Raw genomic sequence first — 25762 nt, forward strand, 5'->3', positions numbered from 1 at the left:
GTCAGATTCAACTTTAAAATGCATTAGGTCAGGGTTGTCAAACTCCCAGCCCGCAAGCCAGATGCGTCAAGCCCTGGCCACACCCACGCCTGGGTTAGCAAAGTGCGGGGAAGTCCCAATATGTCACAGGACGCCACCGTGACGACATGAGTTTGACAACCCCTGCATTGGGTGTTCTAGCCATAATGAGAAGCCTGCCACTTTTTACGCAAAATGTCTGGACTGCTTAAAAGCTTTAAGTCGTTCTGATTCGGACCTCTGGATTCTCATATAATGTTGGGGAGATCTGCACCTTGGGAGACCGGCTGGTTGGAAGGGGTGCTGGAAGGACACATTTAAAGAGGAGCCTGACTTTTGTCATCTGCTTCACCAGAGGAAGTTAATAACTGGGCAGAAATTCAGATCAATGAATGGGGGTCAGGAGGCAATGGTGAATTATTCTAGCAAAAAACCCTGGGATTTATAGAAAAGCAACACTGGACTTTCATCGTGCATTTTAGAATACAAAACCACCGTTTATAGTGTTTCTCAAACTTTGAATCGGACCTTCTAATTTCCCTACTCAAAGAATAGAAGCTTGACTAATAAAATAGGTATTTAATGAGTCTGCTGGGAATCTCTTGGTCAACATCTGTGTGTACAGTACTTTAATTTTTTTCTGTAAAACTGATGAATGTATGTAAAGAGCAATTTCACTGTGTGATTCCCCCTCCCTCCCTTGTCTTAATGGCCTCAAATAAAGTATTTCTTTAAAAAAAATGGCCTGAGTTTTATGTCCTGTCTCAGGGAAAATCATTAACTGGAGACAAAGTTGGTGAAACATGTCAGTGGCTGCCATGGATTACATTCTGGCACTAAAAAAAAAAAACTATTTAAGCAAAGTGTTCTTATTAGTAAAATAAAAAAGGAACAATAACTTCTCTGCATTTTATGTTCTAATTTCATCAGTGGCATTAGAGATAGTCCTTGGCTTAACAATAGTTTGTTTAGTGACTGTCCAAAGTTACACTGGCACTGAAAAAAGGGACTTATGACCATTTTTCACACTTAACGACAGTTGCAACATCTCCATGGTCACATGATCAAAATTCAGATGCTTGGCGACCGGTTCGTATGTATGACAGTTGGAGTGTCCTGGGGGCAGGGAATCCCCTTTTGCAAAGCAGCAGTCAAAAAAGCTAATGCAATCCTAAATTGTATTAACAGAGGGATACAGTCAAGATCAAGGGAAGTACTAATACCACCCTATAAAGCCTTAGTAAGACCACCGCTAGAGTACTGCATCCAGTTTTGGTCACCGCACTATAAAAAAGATGTTGAGACTCTAGAAAGAGTGCAGAGAATGATGATTAGGGGACTGGAGACTAAAACATACAACGAACGGTTGCAGAAACTGGGCTTGGATAGTCTAGTAAAGAGAAGGACCAGATTACAGGATAGCAATCTTCCAATATTTGAGGGGCTGCCATAGAGAGGAAGGGGTCAAGCTATTTTCTAAAGCATCCGAAGGCCAAACAAGGAATAATGGATGGAAATGGAACAAGGAGAGATTCAACCTGGAAATAAAGGAGAAACTTTCTGACAGAACAATCAACCGATGGAACAAAAGTTGCCCTTGGAAGTTGTGAGAACGCCATCACTTGAGACTTTCAACAAGAGATTGGACTGCTATTTGTTTGGGCATAACTCGAGGACTACCTATGTTAATTGCTAAAAGAGGGTAGGAGCAAGGATGTTTCTGGATAGGGTGTGAATCAGAATAGAACTGGAAAGGACCTTGGGAGCTCATCTAGTCCAGCCCCTTGCTCAAGCAGGAGACTCTATACCATCTCAGACATGTGACTGTCCAGTCTCTTCTTAAAAACCTCTAGTGGTGGAGCACCTACGACTTCTGAAGGCCAAGCTGTTCCACTGGTTAATTGTCCTCAAGGTGGCAGCTGTGACCACATGCTCCCAACTCAACTCACAGGTGAAAGGCCTGACTGTTCTTGGCCTTGAATACGGAAATACTTCGCGATCGTTTTAAAAAGACCAGCGAAGGCAAACTGACATGCTGCCTTGTAGCCAGATGAAAAAGAAAAACCCAAATGCCAATTTAAATTCAGGGCAATTTTTAAAGAAAGCCGTATAAACATCTTGCCCCAATTCAGAGCCCGGTTTGAAAAACCAACCGAACGCCAGAGGATACTTCCTTTCCCAGATGACCCTGCCTGGGTGCTAAAAGGCACAAGGTTTATTTGACCCCCGTGGCAGCGTTCTTGGGAGGGACTTTTGGTTTTGCAACCATGACATGGGTCTTTTTAGCATTTCCTCAATCAGCCTTTTTATGTTGTGAAGAAAGTGGGAAATAGCCCTGGCCAAAGCCTGCAAAAATGTGGAAAGACTTGAGTTGACACCCTGTTAATTCCACTGTGAATCTATCATTTCCATGTGGCTAGGACTGAGACCAGTTTTCACCATTGGCCCAACTGAACGAGTAAAAGCACAGAGAAGCATTTGCTCTTCGCACTTTCTTGTGCTTTAAACATTTGCTAGCACACATTTTGGGAGCAAATTCCATTTATTGCCTTCATGGTTTAAGTTGATGGACCACCTGCCTGTCTCGTGCAGATCCCAGTCACAAAGATACTGCAGGAACCCTGCATTGTCCAAAAGCCTTAGGTTAGCTGATGGCTCTCAACAGGTCTACGACTACTTGCCACAGCGAACTCACCACGGCCAATTCACCGTGGGAAAACTCGCTCTAGGACAGTGGTCGCCAACCAGTAGGTCAGGGACCACTGGTGGTCCGCAAGAAAATTTTGGTGGTCCGCAGATAAATGCACTCCCCCCAAAGCAATTAATCCAGGCTGCTCGGGAACACAAGGCTGCGCCGCCAACATGGCACGCCCACCCGCTGGCCCCCACTCTTTGGCCAAGTGCAAACCTTGAGTAGAGCCATGCGAGCTGGAACTGGAAGGTAAGACCAACGGCAGGGGAGGGAAATCCGGCCCGGGGTGGCTTGCTGACATTGGTGAGAAAGTCGGTCCCATATTCCAGAGCTGCCGTAGTCACAGGACTGGCCCTTTGGTCATCCCGGAGCAGCTGCTCCAGTCCATGGCAGGCCGGTGCATCCGGGTGGAGGAGCAGCTGCTCCGGGATGACCAAAGGGCCAGTCCTGTGACTACGGCAGCTCCGGAATATGGGACCGTCAGCAAGCCACCATCAGTCAAAATTCATATTAGTGGTCCGTGGGATTTAAAATTATGAGTTTGGTGGTCCCTGAGGTCCAAAAGGTTGGCGACCCCTGCCTTGGGATAAGAGTTACACTAATATCGAAGAAATAGTCATATAGAATCGTTAAAGAAAGGATGCCAAAGGGGGGAGGCAAAATAAAATGTGAATGACAAAAAAATATTTTAAAAACTATTTTAAATAATTAACTTGAATTGTTGAATTGTCCTGCAGGGAGATGGCCATGGCTGAGTCAAGTTGTCCATTCTCAACTTCTCCGCCATGTAATATTCATGTTTGATGCTAAGAGTGGGTGGTCTGGGGTTAATTTCTTTGGTTTGCAATGTCCCCCACTCCAATTCCCAAGCTTGGGTGGTGCTTGTAGGTCTCCCACTGCACTGTCTCCAAAGAATAACCAGACATCTTGTTACCAACCAACATAATGAAATTTTCAAAGATCCTGCCTTGATTCCCGGGAGCCATGCTGAGGCAGTAAAGCCACGGCGCGGTGAAATAGCTCCTCTACAAAGCTGAACATGGACAGATGTGGTTAGTGGTTGGATCAGACTACTATTGTAGAAGATCCCCCGGCTGAAAGCTAGATTAGGAAGGTGAATAAAACATCCCCAAAGAAAACCACAGGGATGAGCCTCGTGGCTGCAGGCATCAAGCTCAACTGAAGAATGAACAACTGAATGCCTTTTTTTAAAAAAAAAATTCAGATGGCCCATCGTGAGCTTGATAATAAGCAACAAGGAAGTAGCAGAAGGTAGTCTATCTTGTTAAGGGAGGAGAATCCACAGAGGGTGGTCAAAAAAGTTCAAGAATGTTGGTGATGAACTTTAGTTGCACTGCTGTAGCCGCCATTTTGATTTTTCAGATCCAGATGCAAATCCAGAATGGGGAATGGCGCTGTTAGAGGTGGAACTTTTGCCTCACAACTAGGAAGGTGTGAGTTCGATCCTAGATAGAGGCAGATATTTCTCTGGCACAATGAGAATATATCTACTGAACAAAACTCCACATTGGAGACAGGAAGGGCAGCCGGCCACTGACCACTCTGCTAGCTCCATTCAGTTGCCTAGACTCAGCCCCGCAAGGGATTATGGGGTCGTTAAAAGGATATGATGATGCAAATCCAGAATGGAAGTTGGAAACTGACCCTTACAGAAGGTAGCAGAACTGTGGAAGCTGGCCCATACTTAAAAAAGAGAAATACAAACCAAAAATTGAACTCTTATCTCTTTATCTCAACCCTTCTAAACGGGGATATCAGGTTTGGCCAGTTTATCTCAGGCCTGTTTTATATTCAAAACCAGCTCTCCTGGGTAGCCAGTGGTTGTGTCAGGTAGCTTACAAAGCAACAACTTAAATTTTGCAACAAATCAAAACAATACCATCTACTACAAGACACACCATTTTTATTCCAGTGAACCAAAAAAGCGTATCCTGCAGTAAAATCAACCTAGCTTTTCTCCAAATTCTTAGAACCTCCTTTTTTGGAAGATTTTATGTGTCCTTTTTTTTTCAAATCTTCTTCTATTTCCAAAGGAAATTCACTGATGCGTGCCTTCACGCAGGGGAGGCAAAACCTTTTCGAATAGAAAAGACTACAGTCCTGAAAAATAAATAGAAAAAAAAGGGAAATCAGTCCGTGAGATTAACAAACCTTCCTCGCAACACAGACGTCTTTGGCCTTGGTTTTCCTTGCTCTCTGTTGGAACTGGGAGAACTTTGGGCAAACTATCACCACATCTAGAATGGTTGGTGGGTGCCTTCATTTTCTAACAACTACTACCTATCTCCTTCTAAAGAAACCAGACCTGGCTGAACAGCTGACCTGAATTCTTCTTCATCCCATGCAAATTTGTTCCTCTCCAGTTGGGAATGGGGGAAATGGCCTTGAATCGCTGTTTAGCATAGCTCAGGGGTGTCGTGCCCTTGTTAGAGTTGGACTCTGAGGTTGTGGAGGAGGCTGGGGAGGGGCAGAGGCCGGCTGGGCAGTCAGAGGAAGAACCAGGCCCATCCCCTCTGCATCCTAGGACACGCAGGGAGGAATGGAGGAGGAAACAACATGGCTTATGAGAGAGGAAACGGCCATGATCCCCCTCATTGGTTGCAGCTGGGGAGAATAGTATATAAGAGAGACGGTTAAAACACAGCGTTGCTAGATGCAAAGCGTGTTTTATTTTGGGCTAAAGTTATCTTGGTTGGTGTCCTTCCAACAGACTGTGCCTTGTTATCTCCTGGAAGTTGGTAATTACTTATCCTAGTCTGTTGTGGAATTTCCTTCATTGTAGCTTATTTGGGGTTTTTTTATTTCACCTCTATCTGCTCATTAAGTTCGGACCGTACTGCTTTCTTTTAAAGACTATTTTTGAATAAGTTTTATCTCCAACTGAGAATTATTGAACAGTGGGGCCAAGTTGGAGGCATTAAAGGAGATTCAAGGGGGCGGGGAGAGTGGGCGTGGCCAGGGTGAGTGTGGCCAGCTCGACGTCATTCGTGTCAGAGCACTCTGCCGGGGAAAATGGGTTCCCGAGTTCTGTTTCAGCTGCGAAGGCCTCCGACAACTCCCTGCCAGCAAAATCAGAGCTCATGCTGCCCTCCCTAGCTGTTTTCACTGGCAGAGGCACCGCTGTTGCCTCTGTTTCCCCATGGGCCATTTCTAAGAACCCTGCGGGCTGCATCTGGGCCCCAGGCCTTGAGTTTGACACCCCTGCCATAGCTAGTGAAAAACATTATTCCGCCTTTTGGCCAAACACCTCATAGTGAGCAATAGGTTTGTTTAATGACTGCTGCAAAAAAAATGGTTGTAAAATCAAGTCAGTTCTATGATCACCCCGCTTTACGACCTTTATGACTTCTGACCATTCTGGGCAGGCTCCATTTTGGTCGTAGGTTAAGGGCTCCCTGTACAAATCTCTCTAGCTAGCCCTAGTATTATTCGGTTGCCACAGGCCCAAAGAATGTACAGTTGGCCCTCGACTTACAACAACTTCATGTAGTGACCATTTGAAGTTACAACGGCACTGGAAAAAAGGGACTTATGACCGTTTCTCACACTTACGACTGTTCAAGCATCCCCCTGGTCGTGTGATCAAACTTCAGGTATCTTGGCAACTGGTTTCATATTTACGACGGTCGCACCGTTCTGGGGCCATGTCATCCCCTTTTGAGACCGTCTGACACGCAACGTCCATGGAGAAGTCAGATTTGCTTAACAACCGGGTGACTAACTTAACTAGGGCAATGATTCACTTAACAACAGCGGCAAGGAAAGTCGTAAAATGGGGCAAAACTCACACCACAAAATGTTTCCCTTAGCAACCTAAATGTTGAGCTCTGTTGAGGTCCTAAGTCGAGGATTCCCTGTTCGCTTCAGTTCCAGATGCAAGCCCCAACTAGTTGTCAGGACACTTCCCTGAATAACTTTTAGTTTCCTCCTTTTCGAGAAAGGGAGATGGGGAAAGAAACAGCGCATGAATCATGCTCCCAGAATATGTGGGTTGAATGGAAATGTGGGAGGAAAAAAAATGTTTGCACAACTTGGGAAAATCACTCCTCTCTGACAGGCCTCACAGAAGGTCAGAGTTTCTGGCTCTTTCCCATCACATCTGATGCAACCTATTCATGCTCACAGCAACCCGTGCATTTCTTTTTGACAAGAGACTCGAAAGCAAGACTCGGCACGAAGGACTTTTTCCAAAGTGGCTTGCCGTAGGTAGTGATCAGAAATCTGCTTTGGGACAGTGAAGGTGCCCTCCACGTCCAGCAAGTGGAATCCATCACAGCTCTTGCCCTGGTGGGAATAAAACTCCTCCGTCATCCTTAATTCTTTGGGAGAAATGAACAGTGCAGGACGGGGATGGCTAACCTTTTCCATGTTGCATGCCGAAAGTATGTGCCGCTTCTGGCACGTGTGCCATCGGTTCGCCCAACACAGGTGTAGGAGATCAAAGAATTCCTCATACCCTTTGCAATCTACCATTTTTGGGAACGCAGGAGAGGCAAAAAGTCCTTTAAACTCCTTATCTATCCATCCAGCGACCTACACCTCCATCTCCGTTTCTATAAGGCCCGAATTTCTCCAGACACGGAGAGTCCACCCTGTTCCCTCAGAATGGAACAGAACGAAGTGAGAAAAGCGTTTAATTCCACCCACTCTAATTCTCTCTCTTCTTTTTTTTTAACCCCCTTCCGGAGCCTTCCTTTTAGTTTCTTCTGAAGAAAGTTGGACCAAAGTTCACAAAATAACTGGATTTGGGGAAAAGGGGCGGGCTCTGAGGGGCATAGCAACTGAGCCAGACCGTAGGATCTCGTCTCCTTCGCCCGGCCAGCCAAAGGAGTCGAGGCAAAGCCTGCATGGTGAGTGGCTGGGACGGAGGGTGTGTGCGTGTATCGGTATGGGAGGATGGGTGTAATCCTTTAGCTATGCTCCAGAGCCAGGCATTATTACATTCTGTTATAATCACAGCGTAACATTCACTTCTATAATAAGCTTGGCTGTGCCTCAGTGCCTCACTAGCACTTCGCCAGTAGTTTCTTTATTTCAATCCCTGTTTTTTCTAACTTGCTAACTTTTAAGATGCACGGACTTCCATTCCCCGAATTCTTACGGTTGCCAAGTTTGGAAAAATGCTTGTTTAAGTGCAGAGGTCACTACAACTGAAGATGTGAATTAAGACCTTGTCCTGGATTACAGAGGGAGACTCACACAGTGGATTTACAATGGCAACGTCGCCCTAAACTTGCAATCGGGGACAACTATTTAAAAAGCCTCAATCTGGGGCTTTTTAAAAACTGCCAAAAATCTGGGGTGGGGGGGTTGTTCTCCCAAATCTGGGGACATCCAATAATTCTATGGAGCAGCACAAATGTTGCTGGTCCAAAATAACCTCTCCTCTGGGCCTGCACCAACCCATAGGGCCACCAGGTGGCACCAAAGCAATTTTTCCTGGATCTCTCCTCCTCCCCCCCCCCTGAGCTTTTCTATAGAAGGCAGTCCTTGACTTATAACCACAACGAAGCCCAACATTTTCTGTTGGTAAGGGAGACATTGGTGAAGTTGAGTTCTGACCCCATTTTATGGCCTTTCTTGCCACGGTTGTTAAAGTGCATCAGTGTTGATAAGTTAGCAACCCGGTTATTAAATTAATCTGGCTTCCCCATTGACTATGCTTGTCAGAAGGTCGCAAAGGAGGGACCAGGTGATCAGAGGACACAGTGATGGTTATCAGTGGTGGGATTCAATTTTTTTTTACTACTGGTTCTGTGGGCGTGGCTTGGTGGGCGTGGCAGGGGAAGGATACTGCAAAATCCCAATTTCCTCCCCACCCCACTAACCTGCTTTCCAGCTCGGTTCTCCTGTGCAGGGCAACAAAAGAACACCCAGCCAATCAGCTGGGATTCAGGAGGCAGAGAATAGATGGGGGTGGGGCCAGTCAGAGGTGGTATTTGCTGGTCCTCCAAACCACTCAAAATTTCCGCTACCGGTTCTCCAGAACTGGTCGGAACCTGCTGAATCCCACCTCTGATGGTCATGAATCCATGCCAGCGGGCAAGCAGTTGAACTTTGACCTTGGGGATGCTGTGGTGGTCATAACTCTGAAAAAATGGTCACAAGTCACTTTTTTCAATGCCGTTGCACTAAATGAACTGCTGTAAGTCGAGGATTACGCTGATACATCCTGGTTGCCAAACACCCAAACTTAGATCCTGTAACCATAGAGACACTGCGACTTGTCGTAAGTGTGAGGATTGATCGTGAGCAATGTTGGGATTCCAAACCAGGGTAACAACCGGTTTGGTGAGCGTGCGCTTCGCAGGGGCTGGTGGGCAAGGCCAACTAATCACCGGAACTAACCGGTTCACCTGAACTGGTCTGAACCGGCTGAATCCCACCCTTGATTGTAAGTCCATTTTTCTTCCAGTGCCAGCCAGGGGTGGGATTCAGAAGGTTTTACCGCTGGTTTGATGGCCGTGGCTTGGTGGATGCGGTTTGTGCGCATGCGCACACCAAACACGTACTTTGTGCAGGCGCAGAGGCGTTTCCTCACGCGCAGAGGCATTCCAACTCACATGATCCTGCAAGCCTGCACTTTCCTGGTCGCTTCAGCAGCTGCCACGCGGCACTCTGCTGTGCCGCGCAAAGCAGCTGTGCTTCAAAAGCAGAGGATAAAGGTGATTATGGTAGACGAGTGAGCCCAACAGCAGAGCCCGGGCGGAGAGAACCGGTTCCGTCTCCGCTGCTCATCGCCGCTACCAGCTTGGCAGAACCGGGCCAAACCGATAGTATACCACCACTGGTGCCAGCGTAACTTTGAACAGTCACTGAATGCATGATTGCTAAGTCGAGGAGTCCTTGTCGTGAAGGAGGGTAACTGAAAGTTATTTTGACCAACATTAAAAAAGTTCACAACTGTACAGAGATGGACAGCCTAATCAAATTACATACTAAAAAACAACAAAGATAGTGAATACTACAAAGTTTGGAACTGTTGGTACGAATGGTTAAAGAAAAAGCAACATTTGACAACTGAATAAGTTATGAAACTATGAAGGGCGTGCGTTTAATCATAAAGCATTCTGTCAAATTAAAACATTAAAAGAGCCAGGAAGGTATTGTAACAAGGTAGATCACATCAATGTTATGGGGTAAAAGAAAAAAACAGAAAAGAAAAATGTAACCAATTCTCAATACCTGCTGCAAAAGGTATATAAGTATATATATTTGTTTATATGTTTGTTTATTTTTAAATGTTTTAAATATATGAAACTTAAATAAACTTTATTTTAAATTTTTAAAAAATTTTTAAAAAAAGAAAGTCATTTTGACCAATATGACAATCGTCTACTCCTTTAAAAACAACAGAGGCCTCGAGTCCCCTCTTGGGAATGATGTTTGGAATTCAGAAAAGCTGGCTGCCTATCCCTCATGCCGGCAGGTCACTGATGGAAGACAAACCACAGCATCAGGCATGCAATGGCATCACGTGATACTTACCGGACCAACGCACACCCGTTTGTGACACACACTACACTGCGCTCCAAGGATAAGGAATCTGTCCTTGTCTGGGCTGAACGGGTCCTTCATAACGTAACAGTCTTCCAGGAGGCTGTAAAAACAAAAAAAACCCAACAACGATTGCAGCAGAACCACACAGAGACTTCCCAGCTGCATCGTAGACTCTAAGCAAAGCAGTGGTGGGATTCAAATTGTTTCGCCACCGGTTCGGTGGGCGTGGCTTGGTGCGGGCGCACTTTGCACAGGCATGCGCACAGAAGGTTTGCTACTGACCTTCTCCTGCAATCCTGCACTCTCCCTGTGTGTTCGACAGCCAACGCTGTGGCAATCCACTGTGCCGCGCAAAGCGGCTGAGCTTCAAAAGCAGGAAATGAAGGTCACGATAGAGTTGGGGCGGGAGAGCAGGCCTAGCAACTGCCAGTTCGGGCAAACCGGGCAAACCGGTAGAATTCCATCCCTGAAGCAAAGCCTCTCGGAGGTCCGAGATCAGCAGCTTCCAATTGTAAAAATAAAAGGAGGCGGCAGATACGCCAAGAAATTCATAATTGTCCTTTTCAGAGAACCAGCTGCCTTTTATTTTATTTTAATTTTTATTTTTTGCAATGGATTTGCTCTCTGAAGACAAAAAGTACTTGATTTCTCGGTGTATAGAGCAGTGTTTCTCAACCTTGGCAACTTGAAGAGGTGTGGACTTCAACTCCCAGAATCCCCCAGCAAGCACAGCTTGACTCTTCCTGGGGAAAACCGCTATCCACATCTGCACATGAGAAGATAGTCCAGAAAGTTAAATATATATATATATTTGAATTTGATTTGTGTTTGTCCTTAATATTAACTAGATTGATCAGGTGGGTTGAAATCAGGAGTGGGAAATCTATGGCCCTTTTTGATCTGTGGACTTCAACTCCCAGAATTCCTGAGCCGGCAGTGCTAACCCAGACTTTGAAGAAGGAAAGGAATGGGCAAGAATGATCCAGAAAGGATGCTGCTGCTTCGCCCACTACTCTCCCCTCTGCTGCTGTCCCTCCGGGGTCTGCCCTGGCGATCATCTGTGTGGCTTCTTCATGGAACAGGTCCCAAGTGGTGAGAAAAGATGGGCAGGGCCATCTACTTACGTGACTGAGAAGGCATTGGGAGGTTTATGTCCATAGTAGCTGTAGGGGGCTGTTAATCCACACAGCTCACACTCAAAGGTGTCCTTTTTCGGTTCCATCCAGGCTCATTGGTTGCAGCTAGGGAGAATAGTATGTAAGAGAGACGGTTAAATCACAGTGTTGCCAAAAGAAAAGCGTGTTTTATTTGGGGCTAAAGTTATCTTGGTTGGTGTCCTTCCAACAGACTGTGCCGTTTTATCTCCTGGAAGTTAGTAATTACTTATCCTGGTCCGTTGTGGAAATTCCTTCATTGTAGTTTGTTTTGGTTTTTTATTTCACCTCTACCTGCTCATTAAGTTCGGACTGTATTGCTTTCTTTTGAAGACTATTTTTGAGTAAGTTTTATTTCCAACTGAGAATTATTGAACAGTGGGGCCAAGTTGGAGGCATTAAAGGTCATTTATTTAAGTTTTGGATTTTGTTACGTTTGTGTTACGCTCCGGGTCATCACAAGTATAGATACACTGCTCAAAAAAATAAAGGGAACACAAAAATAAGACATCCTAGATCTGAATGAATGAAATATTCTTATTAAATACTTTGTTCATTACATAGTTGAATGTGCTGACAACAAAATCACACAAAAATTATCAATGGAAATCAAATTTAGCAACCCATGGAGGTCTGGATTTGGAGTTACACTCAAAATTAAAGTGGAAAAAAAAAACACTACAGGCTGATCCAACTTTGATGTAATGTCCTTAAAACAAGTCAAAATGAGGCTCAGTAGTGTGTGTGGCCTCCATGTGCCTGTATGACCTCCCTATAATGCCTGGGCATGCTCCTGATGAGGTGGCAGATGGTCTCCTGAGGGATCTCCTCCCACACCTGGACTAAAGCATCCCACAACTCCTGGACAGTCTGTGGTGCAACGTGGTGTTGGTGGATGGAACAAGACAAGATGTCCCAGATGTGCTCAATTGGATTCAGGTCTGGGAAACAGGCGGGCCAGTCCATAGCATCAATGCCTTCGTCTTGCAGGAACTGCTGACACACTCCAGCCACATGAGGTCTAGCATTGTCTTGCATTAGGAGGAACCCAGGGCCAACCGCACCAGCATATGGTCTCACAAGGGGTCTGAGGATCTCATCTCGGTACCTAATGGCAGTCAGGCTACCTCTGGTGATCACATGGAGGGCTGTGCGGCCCCCTAAAGAAATGCCACCCCACACCATTACTGACCCACTGCCAAACCGGTCATGCTGGAGGATGTTGCAGGGAGCAGAACATTCTCCATGGTGTCTCCAGACCCTGTCACGTCTATCACATGTGCTCAGTGTGAACCTGCTTTCATCTGTGAAGAGCACAGGGCGCCAGTGGCGAATTTGCCAATCTTGGTGTTCTCTGGCAAATGCCAAACATCCTGCATGGTGTTGGGCTGTAAGCACAACCTCCACCTGTGGACGTCGGGCCCTCATACCACCCTCATGGAGTCTGTTTCTGACTGTTTGAGCAGCCACATGCACATTTGTGGCCCGCTGGAGGTCATTTTGCAGTGCTCTGGCAGTGCTCCTCCTGTCCCTCCTTGCACAAAAGCGGAGATCCTGATGGTGGGTTGTTGCCCTCCTATGGCCTCCTCCATGTCTCCTGATGTACTGGCCTGTCTCCTGGTAGCACCTCCATGTTCTGGACACTACGCTGACAGACACAGCAAACCTTCTTGCTACAGCTCGCATTGATATGCCATCTTGGATGAGCTGCACTACCTGAGCCACTTGTGTGGGTTGTAGACTCCGTCTCATGCTACCACTAGAGTGAAAGCACCACCAGCATTCAAAAGTGACCAAACCATCAGCCAGAAAACATAGGAACTGAGAAGTGGTCTGTGGTCACCACCTGCAGAACCACCCCTTTACTGGGGATGTCTTGCTAACTGCCTATGCTTTCCACCTGTTGTCTATTCCATTTGCACAACAGCAGGTGAAATTGATTGTCAATCAGTGTTGCTACCTAAGTGGACAGTTTGATTTCACAGAAGTGTGATTGACTTGGAGTTACATTGTGTTGTTTAAGTGTTCTCTTTACTTTTTTTGAGCAGTGTATTTAAAGATAGACTGATTAAATACATGGACTGAATGGATGGTTTTTTCATGCTGTGAATGTGGTTTGGAAAGAGAAGACTTACAAGGAGCTCTTTAAAGTGACGGAGTTGTGAAGAAGTATTAAAGAAAGTAAGAAAGACATATGGCCAGAACAGTGTGCTTAATAGAAAAAAGACATTTTGAATGAAGGAGATTTGACTGTGAACTTATAAACAATATCAAGCACCTTAAATATTCCTAATTATTGGAGAACTATTTAAATATATAAAATGTAAAATCAAGGACATGGAAAAGGGACTAATTTTAAAAGATTTGGGCATTAGAATTTTGATGTAAGAAAATAAAAGGTACTGTAATTGATGGTATAAAAGATAATCTGCCAAAAAGGCAGCCAAGAAAGCAATAGCGACAGCCAGAAGCTCCCACTACGATGACATCTACGAGAAGCTGAACACGCGAGAAGGCGAGAATGAGATCTACCGCCTAGCCAAAAGCAGACACAGGAAGACCCTGGACATTGACCAGTTTCATGGGATCAACGACGAAAGGGGAAATTTGATCGTCAACCCCAGAGGCGCTGCGGAGAGGTGGCGGCAATACTTCGAGAAGATCTCCACCGAGGAGTTCCACACCCACGAACCCGCGAGGTGACCCAGTTGAAGGCCCAGTCTCAGGCATTTATGCCAGCGGGTCGCCGACGCCATCAAGGCCATGAAAAGCGGTAAGGCAACAGGACCAGAGCGACATCCCTGCCGACTTCTGGAAAAAGGCACTACCGGGCTCGGCATTGTGGCTGTGCGAGCTGTTCAACAACATCGTCTCCACGGGAAAAGTGCCACACGACTGGTACCGCAGCACCACTGTTCCGATCTGGAAGGGAAAGGGCAGCCCAGCGGACTGCTCCAACTACAGACCGGTCAGGTTACTGTCACACACTATGAAGATCTTTGAACGCGTCCTTGATAAGCGCATTCGGGACATCGTCGACATCAGCGTCAACCAGGCTGGATTCATCAGAACTGCGGCACCACCGACGCCATCTTCGGTGTGCGGATGCTGATGGAGGCTCACAGAGAGAAGAAAATCCCGCTCCACACCGCCTTCCTAGACTTGGAAAAGGCCTTCGACCGAGTCCCTTGCACGATCTCATCTGGTATGCACTGCGAGATCACGGCGTGCCTGAGCTGCTCGTACAATGGGTCCAACTCCTATACAGATGTCACAAAAGCCGTGTAAAGCGGCAGCTGGGATATCAGAGGAGTTTAATATTACCGTCGGCGTACACCAGGGCTCTGCTCTCTCACCACTGCTGTTCATTCTGGTGATGGACACAATTACACACGACCTGTACACGCCCGCCCCATGGACGCTGCTCTACGCCGATGATGTGTTCCTGGCCAACCTGTGCAAGGCTGAACTCGAGCACCGAGTCCAACAGTGGCACGACCGCCTCGAGCAGTTCGGGCTCCGGCTGAACCTAAAGAAGTCCGAATACCTGACCACTGACAATGAAATGACAGGCTCCATCCACGTGAGCGGGCAGGAGCTACGCGCGCCTCCACCTTCAAGTACCTGGGAACTACTCTTGGGGAAGAAGGCCTACTACAAACTGAGGTGGCAGCCAGGATCAATGCAGCGTGGGGCAAATGGAAGTCCGTCACGGGCATCCTCTGTGACAAGAAGATGCCGATGCGCCTGAAGGCGAAAATCTATAACTCTGTGGTGCGCCCGTGGCCATATCACGGCGCAGAGTGCTGGCCGACGACCAAAGAAGTCGAAAGCAGACTCCAGATAATGGAGATGCGAATGCTCCGATGGTCGGTAGGCCTCACCCTACTCGATCGCGTCAGGAACGAAGAAGTGCGTGAGACGGTTCAACGTCGTGCCCATCCCCACGGTCATGAGGCAGTCCCGGCTACGATGGTTCGGCCACGTGAGCGCGCCAAGGAAGAATCCATCATCAAATCTGTAATGAAGGTGACTGTCGGAGGAGCGAGACCGCGTGGTAGACCTAAACAACGCTGGATGGACACGATCAAGGCCGATCTAGAGATCGCGAAGGCAGACCCGACACGCGTGGCAGACAGAGAGGTGTGGAAGCAGTACTCAAGGACATTAGCGGACCTCGCCCGAGCGCGAGACAAACGCTGAAGAAAAAGAAGAAGAAGAAAAGATAATCTTTTTTGTGCCTCTCCAAACATTCTCCAAAAAACCCTACTTCATCATGTTACAGAGGGAACCAATTATGCTCAAATACAGTTAGCAAAATAGAGAAAGAATGTAACGTAGTAATGAAAGTGCTTCTTTATGTATGCATCATCAAATCTATATATATATGAGAAAAACAACTCACACACCATCACAAAATCTTCAGAACCATAAAGCCTGCAAACTTGAAATTAGGCACGTATATTCCTCTTGGCTTCTAGGTGCTCACTAAGAAAGGATTTTTCGAAGACCATCAAAGCATTAGTATTTCCTGTATTATTCTTAACATGCTGTTCTGACCCAGGCATCCTTCAAATTAAGAAAACACACGCTGTGTGTAAAAGCAAATCTTTTTTAATGCGACGCTGGGAATTATTTGCATTCCCAGCCAAAACTCATTAAACACAATTGTCTAAGAGCATGCCTTTCAGGGTTGTAAAAGGCTGCCCATCCACTTAATTAGAAGATAAACCGACAGAAGTTCCAGCAAAGACAAACCAGAGTCCCACAGGGCTTCAATGTGGAATCCAGAATCTAGTGAACTTCTTTGCTTCCTGCAAAGAGCACATCACCGAGGGCTGGCTTTTATCCCTTATGGGAGAGCCAATCACCTCCCCAGGGAAGTGAGCCACACTGTCTTTGTACAGTAGAATGCAGCAACTGCCAAGCACTTCTGAACGGTTGCCCTGCTAGAAACACAGGCGGGTGCAGAACATCAGGAGTTGAGCTGAAGGCTGCACAAGTTTCACCTGGGGCTCGCTAGTCTCAGCCAGCACGACCTACTGACTTGGGGTGATCTCAAAAAGCTAAGCAGGTCTGGGTTTAGCATCTGTAGGAGAGGAACGGGTAGAGCCGTGGTGCAGAGTTATGCATGTCATCATTTCAGCTAAGAGTCATTACATTCCCACAAACAGGTGAAGTCTAGCCCCACTTGAATTTCACTGATCTTTCTCTGGTGCCAATTTAGTATTAAAACTTTAATTGACTAGCTCAGGGGTATCACACTTGACTTCACTGAGGGCCACATAAGGGTTGTGTTTGAACTTGGGGGACCAGGGTGGGTGTGGCCAGCTCGATGTCACTCGTGTCAGGGGTGCCTGTGGTGGCCCGAAAGCTCTGCCACCAAAAACGGGCTCCCAAGCTCCGTTTTCAGCTGCAATGGCCTCCTGCAACCCTCTGCCAGTGAACACGGAGCTCGCGGCCCTCCCAAGCTCCGTTTTCGCTGGCAGAGGTACCACGGGCCAGTCTTTTGCTGTTTCCAGGGCAGCCCCATGGGCCAGATCTACGTACGCCACAGGCCGGGCTGGATCTGGCCCTAGCCTTCTGTTTGACGCCCCTGAACTAGATTAATGTCAGATTCAAAAGATCAGGACCATATGTTAAACTGTAGCTCAACAAGGATTTATTGCTCAAGCCTTACACAGACAAGAATCTAGCCAACTAAAGTTCACTGCTAAGCTGGAGCCAGATAAGGCTCAACGGAACTCAAGAGCAGTTGAACTTGGACCATTTGTGGCAATGTAACAATTCTAAGCTGATGATGTGCTTAACTCCACCCACCCACCTGCCTGTTCTTCTCTATAGCATCTTGGATGGGAAGATATTAAGACATCTTAAGACCAGGAATATTTTGGAAGAAGACATGACTAGCCACTGTGCTATCTGAAAGAAAACTTCCATGGACGTGGCCGTGAAGTCACCAGTCACCCCATGCTACACCCGACGCCGTATCTTTGTAGAAGAGCCTGAGCAAAGATGGAACAAGCCAGGTTTGTGGTTTGAAAGCAAGCACAATGGTGATTATAGGAGGAAGAGGGAGACAACATCTAGGGCAGTGTTTCTCAACTTTGGCAACCTGAAGATATATGGACTTCATAGCTGGCTGAGGGATTCTGGGAGTTGAAGTCCACCTACCTTCAAGCAGCCATGATTAAGAAACACTGATCTAGGGATTAAGAGGCATATAACGTATCTTATTTGTTTAATTATATTCACCTAATCTTAGCTCCAATAAAGCAGAGCCTTGAGGGGGTTCTTATATTCTTTTATTAATTCTTAACCCCGAAGGGTAGGGGAGTGACGTGTATTAAGGCTGACGTGTAACGGCTTGACTATGGCTCCAGGTAAATAGATAATATACAGTACGAGGTTTTAAATTTGGATTTATTTTTTTTTTAGAATTACTCGGCAGCGTCACATTTCTCTCACTGATAAAGCTGGCACAAGTATTTTGTTTGGAGTTTCTGTTTTTTTTAATACAGTGGAAAGTCCTCCAGCTACATTAGCACGGTAGAACAAGATGCGTGACAGCTAACCTATGCAATCTTCTGTGGTATCTCAGGAGGCTTTTCATAAACAGCTAACCATGTTTGGTATGGAGGCTAAGGAAGTTTTATAGAGAAAATGGCTCAGTGCTGAATTCATCCAACAAAGTCAAGTGCCCTTGAAGATGATCTATATTAAGTAACTGTCCACCAGATCGATGGCTCCTTCTCTTCTGTGTTGGGAGAAACAAACGTCTGTGTTTTTCTAGGCGTGAAATGCTGTTGCTTCATAAATCAGGTTTACAAGCATTCTTCACCCATCGGATATGTGGGGGGAAACCAATATACATCTACAGCAGGGGTCTCCAACCTTGGCAACTATAAGCCAGGAGGACTTCAACTCCCAGAATTCCCCAGCCAGTTGAAGTCCTCCAGGTTTAAAGTTGCCAAGGTTGGAGACCTCTGATCTACAGGACAAAGCTGGTTTGGTCTAGTAATTTAAGATATTGGACTGGAAACTAGGAAACCATGAATTCTAATCCTAGTTAGATAGCTTTTAACGGTCCGATGTCTGAGAGACTCATGAGAGTCCCCAGAGAACTAAACAAGCCATGTTTAGCTTGAAGTGGTGTTTCTCAACCTTGGTAACTAAGATGTGTGGACTTCAACACCCACAAATGTTGGCTATGGGGTTGAAGTCTGTGAATGCTGGCTGGGAAATTCTGGGAGTTGAAGTCCACACATTAGTTTAAAGCAAGGATCTTCAAACTTGACCGCTTTAAGACTTGTGGACTTCAACTCCCAGAATTCCTTCTCCAGTCATGTTAGCTCAGGAATTCTGGGAGTTGGAGTCCACAAGTCTTAAAGCTGTCAAGTTTGAAGATCCTTGGTTTAAAGCGGGGATGCCCAAATTTGGCAAGTTTAAGACTTGTGGACTTCAACTCCCAGAATTCTCCAGCCAGCATAGTTGCCAAGTTTGGAGACCTCTGGTTTAAAGTTCCACAGAAATAAAATGAGTCAGGGGAAGGGACTTTTTCCAACAGCTCAGTTCCTCCTGAGTGAATTGTTTCTGTGGTTCTTTAGGAGCTTAAGTAATTGAGCTATGATTAAGGGCAGACAAGCCTCGACACACGATGCAGTCTCTGTCAGAGAGGATTTCCACTGCCACACCTTTTATTTAATCTTCCCAAATTACACTCCTACCAGCACTTATAGGATTTTCCTCAGAAGGGTATTCTGTCATTATTCATTATTAAGGGCAACTAGTGGAAATATGAATACTAGTATTTACTGGATCATAAGGAAGCACTCTGCTGCCAGGGGCAAGTTTCCCTTACTACAGAAACTCAGTTTCAGACATTCCACAAATCTTGTGTTATGTGGGTTATCAAGGCATGAAAATGTGCAGGTAAGAGGAACCAACTTCCGGCAGAGGTAGTGGGTCAATCATCAGTAACCGAGTTTAAGCAGACTTGAGATAAACATACGTCCAACATCTGACCAAAAAAACCACCCCTCAAAGGGCAGACTCAATGGACCAGGGGTGTCAAACTTTTGGCATGGTTGCCATCATGTGATGTATCGCGAGTTTTTTTTCCCCTTCACTCAACCGGGGGTGGCCGTGGACAGCGCATGATGTGTGGGCCGCAAGTTTGACATCCCTGCAATGGATGATTAGCTCTTTTTCTGCCTTCAGTTATCTGTTTTTATGTTCTTTCTATGTTTATGGAGCAGGTGAGGATTGTCCTACCTCCAGAAACAACTTCACCATGCAAAAGTCAATGATCTGTGAAGATAAACAATCACGGTTTATCCTTTGCACGTGTGCAACATCAAACAATGAATGTAGGCTTCAACACAAGCAGTGGGATGTCATCGTGACTAAATTAGGCCCAAATTCCAGAGATCACTGACAGAATTTGGTCACTAATTAAATGTAAAGCCACTCTGGTGTGAAAGGCATATTTCCCAGGACAATATTCATGCGGCCACTGAGACATGTGCGAGACATCAAAAAAAAATCAAGATGGCAGCCACAACCTTGCGACCTTGATTTTCACTGAGCAATCCACCAACTGGATGGATGGTTGGCAAGATACCCAGTCAATATCGTATAAACCCAGGTCTCATGATTTCAGGAGCCGGCAGATTTAAAAAAAAAAGAATTATTTTGAAAATATAATTGAAAATGAGTAAATCTTTGGAGCATTCTTTCAAAAGTCGAGCCCCTATAGAAAATTTACAAAGAAAGGAAAAGACAATCTATGGAAACTACTAAGATCCTTTTGCCTCCTAACTCATTCCAGCACCAGACCCACACACAAAAAATAACCTACTGGATGGAAATCAGGGGAGATAAAGTCCAGCTCATCTAGACAGATCCAGACGGAAGTGGGGTCTCTAAACAGCTTTTCCCCAACCTTAGCAACTTTAAGATGGGTGAACTACAACTCCCAGAATTCCCCAGCTAGCAGCCCACACCTCTTGAAGCTGCTAATGTTGAGAAACACATGCACACACAGAGACAGAGATTGATTTTCACAAACTCCATTTGAATGAATCTTAACATGGCCCCCTCCAAGCAAGGGAAGCAACATCCTAGCCAATTTCAAAACTAAGCAGGGTCAGAGATGATTCGCACTGGGATGAGAGAGACCAACACGATTTCCTGAAAATTTGAGAAACCACAGCCCTATTGCTGTCAAAAGAACAATATGGAGCAGAGGCATGAGGGGGCAAGTTTGAAATAAGTTTTTTTGTCCTGCTAGAAACAAGGCATTTTTGCCGGGAGGGACGAGACCCCTTGCAAAAGCTCATTTACTTCCACACCTCCGTTGAAAAGCTGTTCCTTTCCCACCCTGCGCCCCACTTCCAATTTGCAGCAGAAGCGGAGGTTTTTTTTTCCTCTTATTGGAGAACTAAAATCCTGTCTTCCGCCCCCCGCACCCATAACCACTTTCCCCCTTTAATGTGCTGGCTAACTGGCTGGCAGGACAGAAGGTGATTTGAAGGGAACGGACTCAAATAGTCAAAACGGTGTAAAATTGCTTTCAAAATCCATTTAAGGGGGGGAAATGAATCGAGGAGACAGAACGAAGCAACGGATTTTGATTTGCCAAGCTGCACGAGCGCTTAAGAGTACAAAGGGTAGAGGGTGGGTGAAGAGGAGGTACTCAAAAGGAAGAAAAAAAGGGGGGGGTTATAGAAAGCAAGCAAGTTAACTGCTATCTCTAAACATGCTGGACATGCAGGAAGGGCACCCAGCCAGTAAACACTTAGCTCCATTCAGTTGCTCTGACCCCACCCCGATTGTAAGGAATTGCGGGGTCATTAAAAGACGAATATAAATGTAAATGTAGGTATGTATGTTGACTGCAGCAAAGTTACTTTATGCACAAAAATGGAAGGACATTTCGGTCCCCACAATGGACGGACAGAAAATGGGCAAATGAAACTGACTGATTGGGGGTTTTACTAATGAGATAGGTTTGTTGTAATAGAAATGGCTAGTTTATACTACCATGGAAAAAGTAAAAAGTCGAGGTTTGATGTTAATGTTTTATTCTACAGCCCCAGAGGGAGGGAGTTGAAAGTCAATACCTTTTTTTCTCCTTTCCCCTTTTCTACGCTCCTCCTTTCCCCTTTCCTTCCCTTATTTTTCCTTCTATTTGCTTCCGTATTTTTGCATTTTATATCATAAACTAATAAAAACTGTAAATTTTGGGAATCGTGACAAAAAAGCTAAGTTTGCAACTAATCATCACATTTATAACCTTCGGCAGATCTGCAAAGCAAAGCAAAACTGAAGGGAGATTATAAGTACAGTAGCTGTTTCGTTTAGCAACTACTTCGCTTAACCAAGTTGCAAGTGCCAATCTCAACTGACAAACATATGAATGGCTGAGAAATGTTCTTGCTCATCTGGGGTGCTGCTGCCATCTAGAGGACAAACTCAGAATTGTTGAGTGTGTATCAGGTCCTTGACAAGAGAACATCAATCGGCAAAGGGAGAAAAAAAAAACAGGCTAGAAATGCTGGACCTCAAAATGCAAAGGCTGCCTGTTTTTAAAGACTATGCAAATATTTTAGATCAACTAACCCCTGAGATCAGGCTGGCCCCTTCCCTGGAGGCTTTGAAAAAGTTATTAAAAAGGGAGTCGCCTCACCTAAAAATGTATCTATATGTTGGTCTTTTCCCTTCTACTTTGGTTTTTGCATTTGAGACTTATTGTCTGAACTCTGTTGTTGCTTTTATCGTAGCAGCAGTTGTCAACTTGCAAGTAATTGTCAAATCAATAAGTAAATCAAACTAAAATTATGAAGCAGAGGTAGCCTGCTACCACTTATATCTATGCCAGGGGTGGGGTTTGGACTGGTTCGGGGGAACCGGAAGTTCTGGTGAGTGTTTAGTTTAGTTTAGTTTAGTTTAGTTTAGTTTAGTTTAGTTTAGTTTAGTTTAGTTGTTTAGTTTAGTTTAGTTTAGTTTAGTTTAGTTTAGTTTAGTTCACTTCACTTCACTTCACTTCACTTTACTTTACTGTCATTGCACATCGTACAACGAAATTAACTACCATCTTCGGTGCACTATACAGTAGAATTCAATAGAGTTCCTGCCCTGGGATAGATGCTGTTTTTCAGCCTATTTGTCCTTGTTTGTATTATCCTGTACCGTCTGCCAGATGGTAACAGTTCAAAGAAAAGGGTTCCCGGGATGAGCTGGATCTTTAATAAGAATGTTTTGAACTTTAAGGAGGTTGGACTAGAAGACCTCCAGGGTCCCTTCCAACTCTGTTTAGTCTGCTCTATAAGTCTATGAGATTTATAGTTTTGCTTCTTAAAACTGAGCCTGAGAAGAGGCACATCAAATAGATTGTGACAGGGAAATTCTATATTGGTGAGGCCACCACCAACCAGGTCCTGCTAAAGTGCGGGTTTCTGAGTCCAAGCCAGGGCACGCAAAAGCCTTTAGTAAGTTTGTCCTTTTCTCCAGTGACTTCTGTGATGGTGAGAAGGCATCTATTCCCAAGTGCTGATATATGTGCCACAGGCATTCTATCAGAGGTTGGTCTTCAGCAGGTTTTGACCAGTTCTGGAGAACCGGTAGTGGAAATTTTGAGTAGTTCAGAGAACTGGCAAATCCCACCTCTGACTGCCCCCCCCCCATCTCTTCTCTGCCTCCCATTGAGTCCCAGCTAATCAGCTGGGTCTTCTTTGGTTGCCCTGCACAGGAAAACGGAGCTGGAAAGCAGGTTAGTGGGGTAGGGAAGGAATGGGGATTTTGCAGTAACCTTCCCCTGCCCTGCCTACCAAGACACGCCCACAGAACCAGTAGTAAAAAGTTTTGAATCCCACGGTATTCAGCTTTGTTCGGGTATTTTCCCACGTCATTATAGTTGTGCTTTTAAAGTTGTAGCAACATTTCGGCAGAATCTCATCTGCCATCATCAGGCTTCTGTATTGTGTTCGTCTGTGAGTCAGACTTTCACAGCTGTTTCAGTTTTAAATTTGGGGCTAGCCTACTGCTGTGCCAGAATGGTTTATTCTTCATCCTGATTGGTTGGGAGTCTTGGTCTGTGTTTACTGGTCTTGGAGTTTGTTGTGTTCTGCTTGATTGTTGTTTCTAATATCTTCTGTCTGTTTTGTAGCTTTTTTTGTCTTGATTGGCTGGCAACAACAACTGAAAAAGTCTGACTCACAGACGAACACAATATAGAAGCCTGATGATGGCAGATGCGATTCTGCCGAAATGTTGCTACAACTTTAAAAGCACAACTATAATGACGTGGGAAAATACCCAAACAAAGCTCATTTTCAATTATATTTCTTCATATATATACATATACATATACAATATATATATATACATATACAATGTGTGTGTGTGTGTGTGTGTGTGTGTGTGTGTGTGTTATATATATATATATATATATATATATATATATATATATATATATATATATATATATATATATATATAATAGTATATGTATATGTATATATATAAAGAAATATAATTGAAAATGAGTAAATCTTTGGAGCATTCTTTAAAAAGTTGAGCCCCTATAGGAAATTTACAAAGAAAGGGAAGGACAATATATAGAAACTATACAATCTATGGAAACTATATATATTCCATACTATATACATATACACATACACACACACACACATAAATTACATTTATAAAACACTCCTATGTCTTGTAATTGTGCTTGCTTGTTTTTGTGATCATGATGATGGGATATAAATCTGATTAATGAATTTGTCTGAATGAGGGGGACACCTAAAACCCAATGTGGAGAAAAGCAACACTGACTTTGAGATGGAGGAGAGACAGGGGAGTGGTTTCTGAGCATAAAGGAAGTCCAAAGAGGGAGGAAAGAGCCTGAGGACCGCCCCACTTTGACTTGGGGGGGAGGGTCCCTAGAAAGAGGCAAGGGGGGGGGTTGGCCAGCAGCTCCATCTGCAAAAGAGAGCCAAGGAAGGAAGAGCAAAAACCTCCGGGAAGGACCCCCCCCCCCGCTTCAGTGCAGCTGGACTGCCCTGTCAGAAATGGCGTAGGATCTCCTGCTTGGCGGGGTGGGGGGGTTGGACTAAATGACCTACAAGATCCCTTCCAACTCTGTTAATCTGTTTAAAACAACTTCGCTTGGCGGGCTATGAAATTGCAGACCAACCCCCACCGCCCCGCCCCCCCTTCCAAGAGGGCAATGCCCAGCTTCATCTATTTCAAGGCTGCTGCGCTTCCCTCGCTTTCTCCTCCTCGAGAGTAAATTCCGCCCGGGAGGCCGGCACTATAAAACCACCTGCTTTTCGGCTGCAGGAGGCAACCGAGTCCCGCTGCGTTGCAGCAGGGCCCTGGATGCTGGAAGCCTGCTCGGATTCACGCTGCCCTGCATTTTCCTTACTAAGCGACCCGGATCCCCCACTTCGCTGCCTTCACGGGAACGTACCTTTTAAGTTAACACGTGAAACACGCGCGGAAGGATCGAGCTCCCGAGCGTCGGGGGGGGTTGTCTGAAGGAGGGGCGGGGCTCTCGAGCAGCTTCTTCCTGTTTCCTAGCCACGCCCACGACGGTGACGTTGCACGTTCGGCTTCGTTGACCCGCCTCTCCTTAAAGGAGACAGAGGCAGAGAAATGGTGATGATGATTCTTATTCAACAGAACAGAACATGTTCAGAACAGTATAGAATAGAATAGAATAGAATAGAAGTCGATTGCACATTTAATGGATTGCAGGCATCCATTAGATAGAATAGAATAGGAATTCTTTATTGGCCAAGTGTGATTGGACACAGAAGGAATTTGTCTTGGTGTAAATACTCTCAGTATACATAAAGAAAAAGTACATTCATTAAGAATCAAGAATCATAACGTACAACACAGTGATAGTCATAGGGTACAATCAACAATCAAATAATACTAGGAAACAGCCAAGTGGAAGGGGATGGTTGAGAAGGAGTGGTGAGAAGATTAACAGTAATAGTAGTGTACACTTTGTAAATAGTTGAACAGTGTTGAGGGAATTATTTGTTTAGCAGAGTGATGGCTCTAGGGAAAAAAATGTTCTTGTGTCTAGTTCTGTTGTCTGGTGCTATATAGTGTAGTAATGCGGACTTGTAAATAGTTGGACTTGTTGAGCTGAGTGATGGCCTTCGGGAAAAAACTCCTTGTATCTAGTTGTTCTGGTGTGTTGGGCTCTATAGCATCGTTTTGAGGGAAGGAGTTGAAACAGTTTATGTCCGGGATGTGAGGGGTCTGTAAATATTTTCACAGCCCTCTTTTTGTCTCGTGCAGTATACAGGTCCTCAGTTGAAGGAAGGTTGGTAATAATTGTTTTTTCTGCAGTCCT

The 25762-nt window shown here is 45.3% G+C and overlaps 1 protein-coding gene across 1 annotated transcript; it reads right to left on the reverse strand.

The window, feature by feature from the left end:
- Window positions 1-4617: 4617 nt before the first annotated feature.
- On the reverse strand, window positions 4618-24981 carry CDPF1 (cysteine rich DPF motif domain containing 1). The gene is made up of 4 exons (XM_026702378.2): window positions 24863-24981; window positions 11356-11472; window positions 10220-10331; window positions 4618-4831 (listed from the first exon to the last, which is right to left on the reverse strand). Exons 2-4 carry the CDS (start codon window positions 11451-11453, stop codon window positions 4679-4681), a joined length of 363 nt encoding a protein of 120 aa, XP_026558163.1. The 5' UTR covers window positions 11454-11472; window positions 24863-24981; the 3' UTR covers window positions 4618-4678.
- Between the last annotated feature and the right edge of the window lie 781 nt (window positions 24982-25762).

This window comes from Pseudonaja textilis, chromosome 5 (assembly GCF_049901715.1).
Source record: "Pseudonaja textilis isolate UNSWEBS1 chromosome 5, rPseTex1.2, whole genome shotgun sequence".
Classification (NCBI taxonomy): Eukaryota; Metazoa; Chordata; class Lepidosauria; order Squamata; family Elapidae; genus Pseudonaja; species Pseudonaja textilis.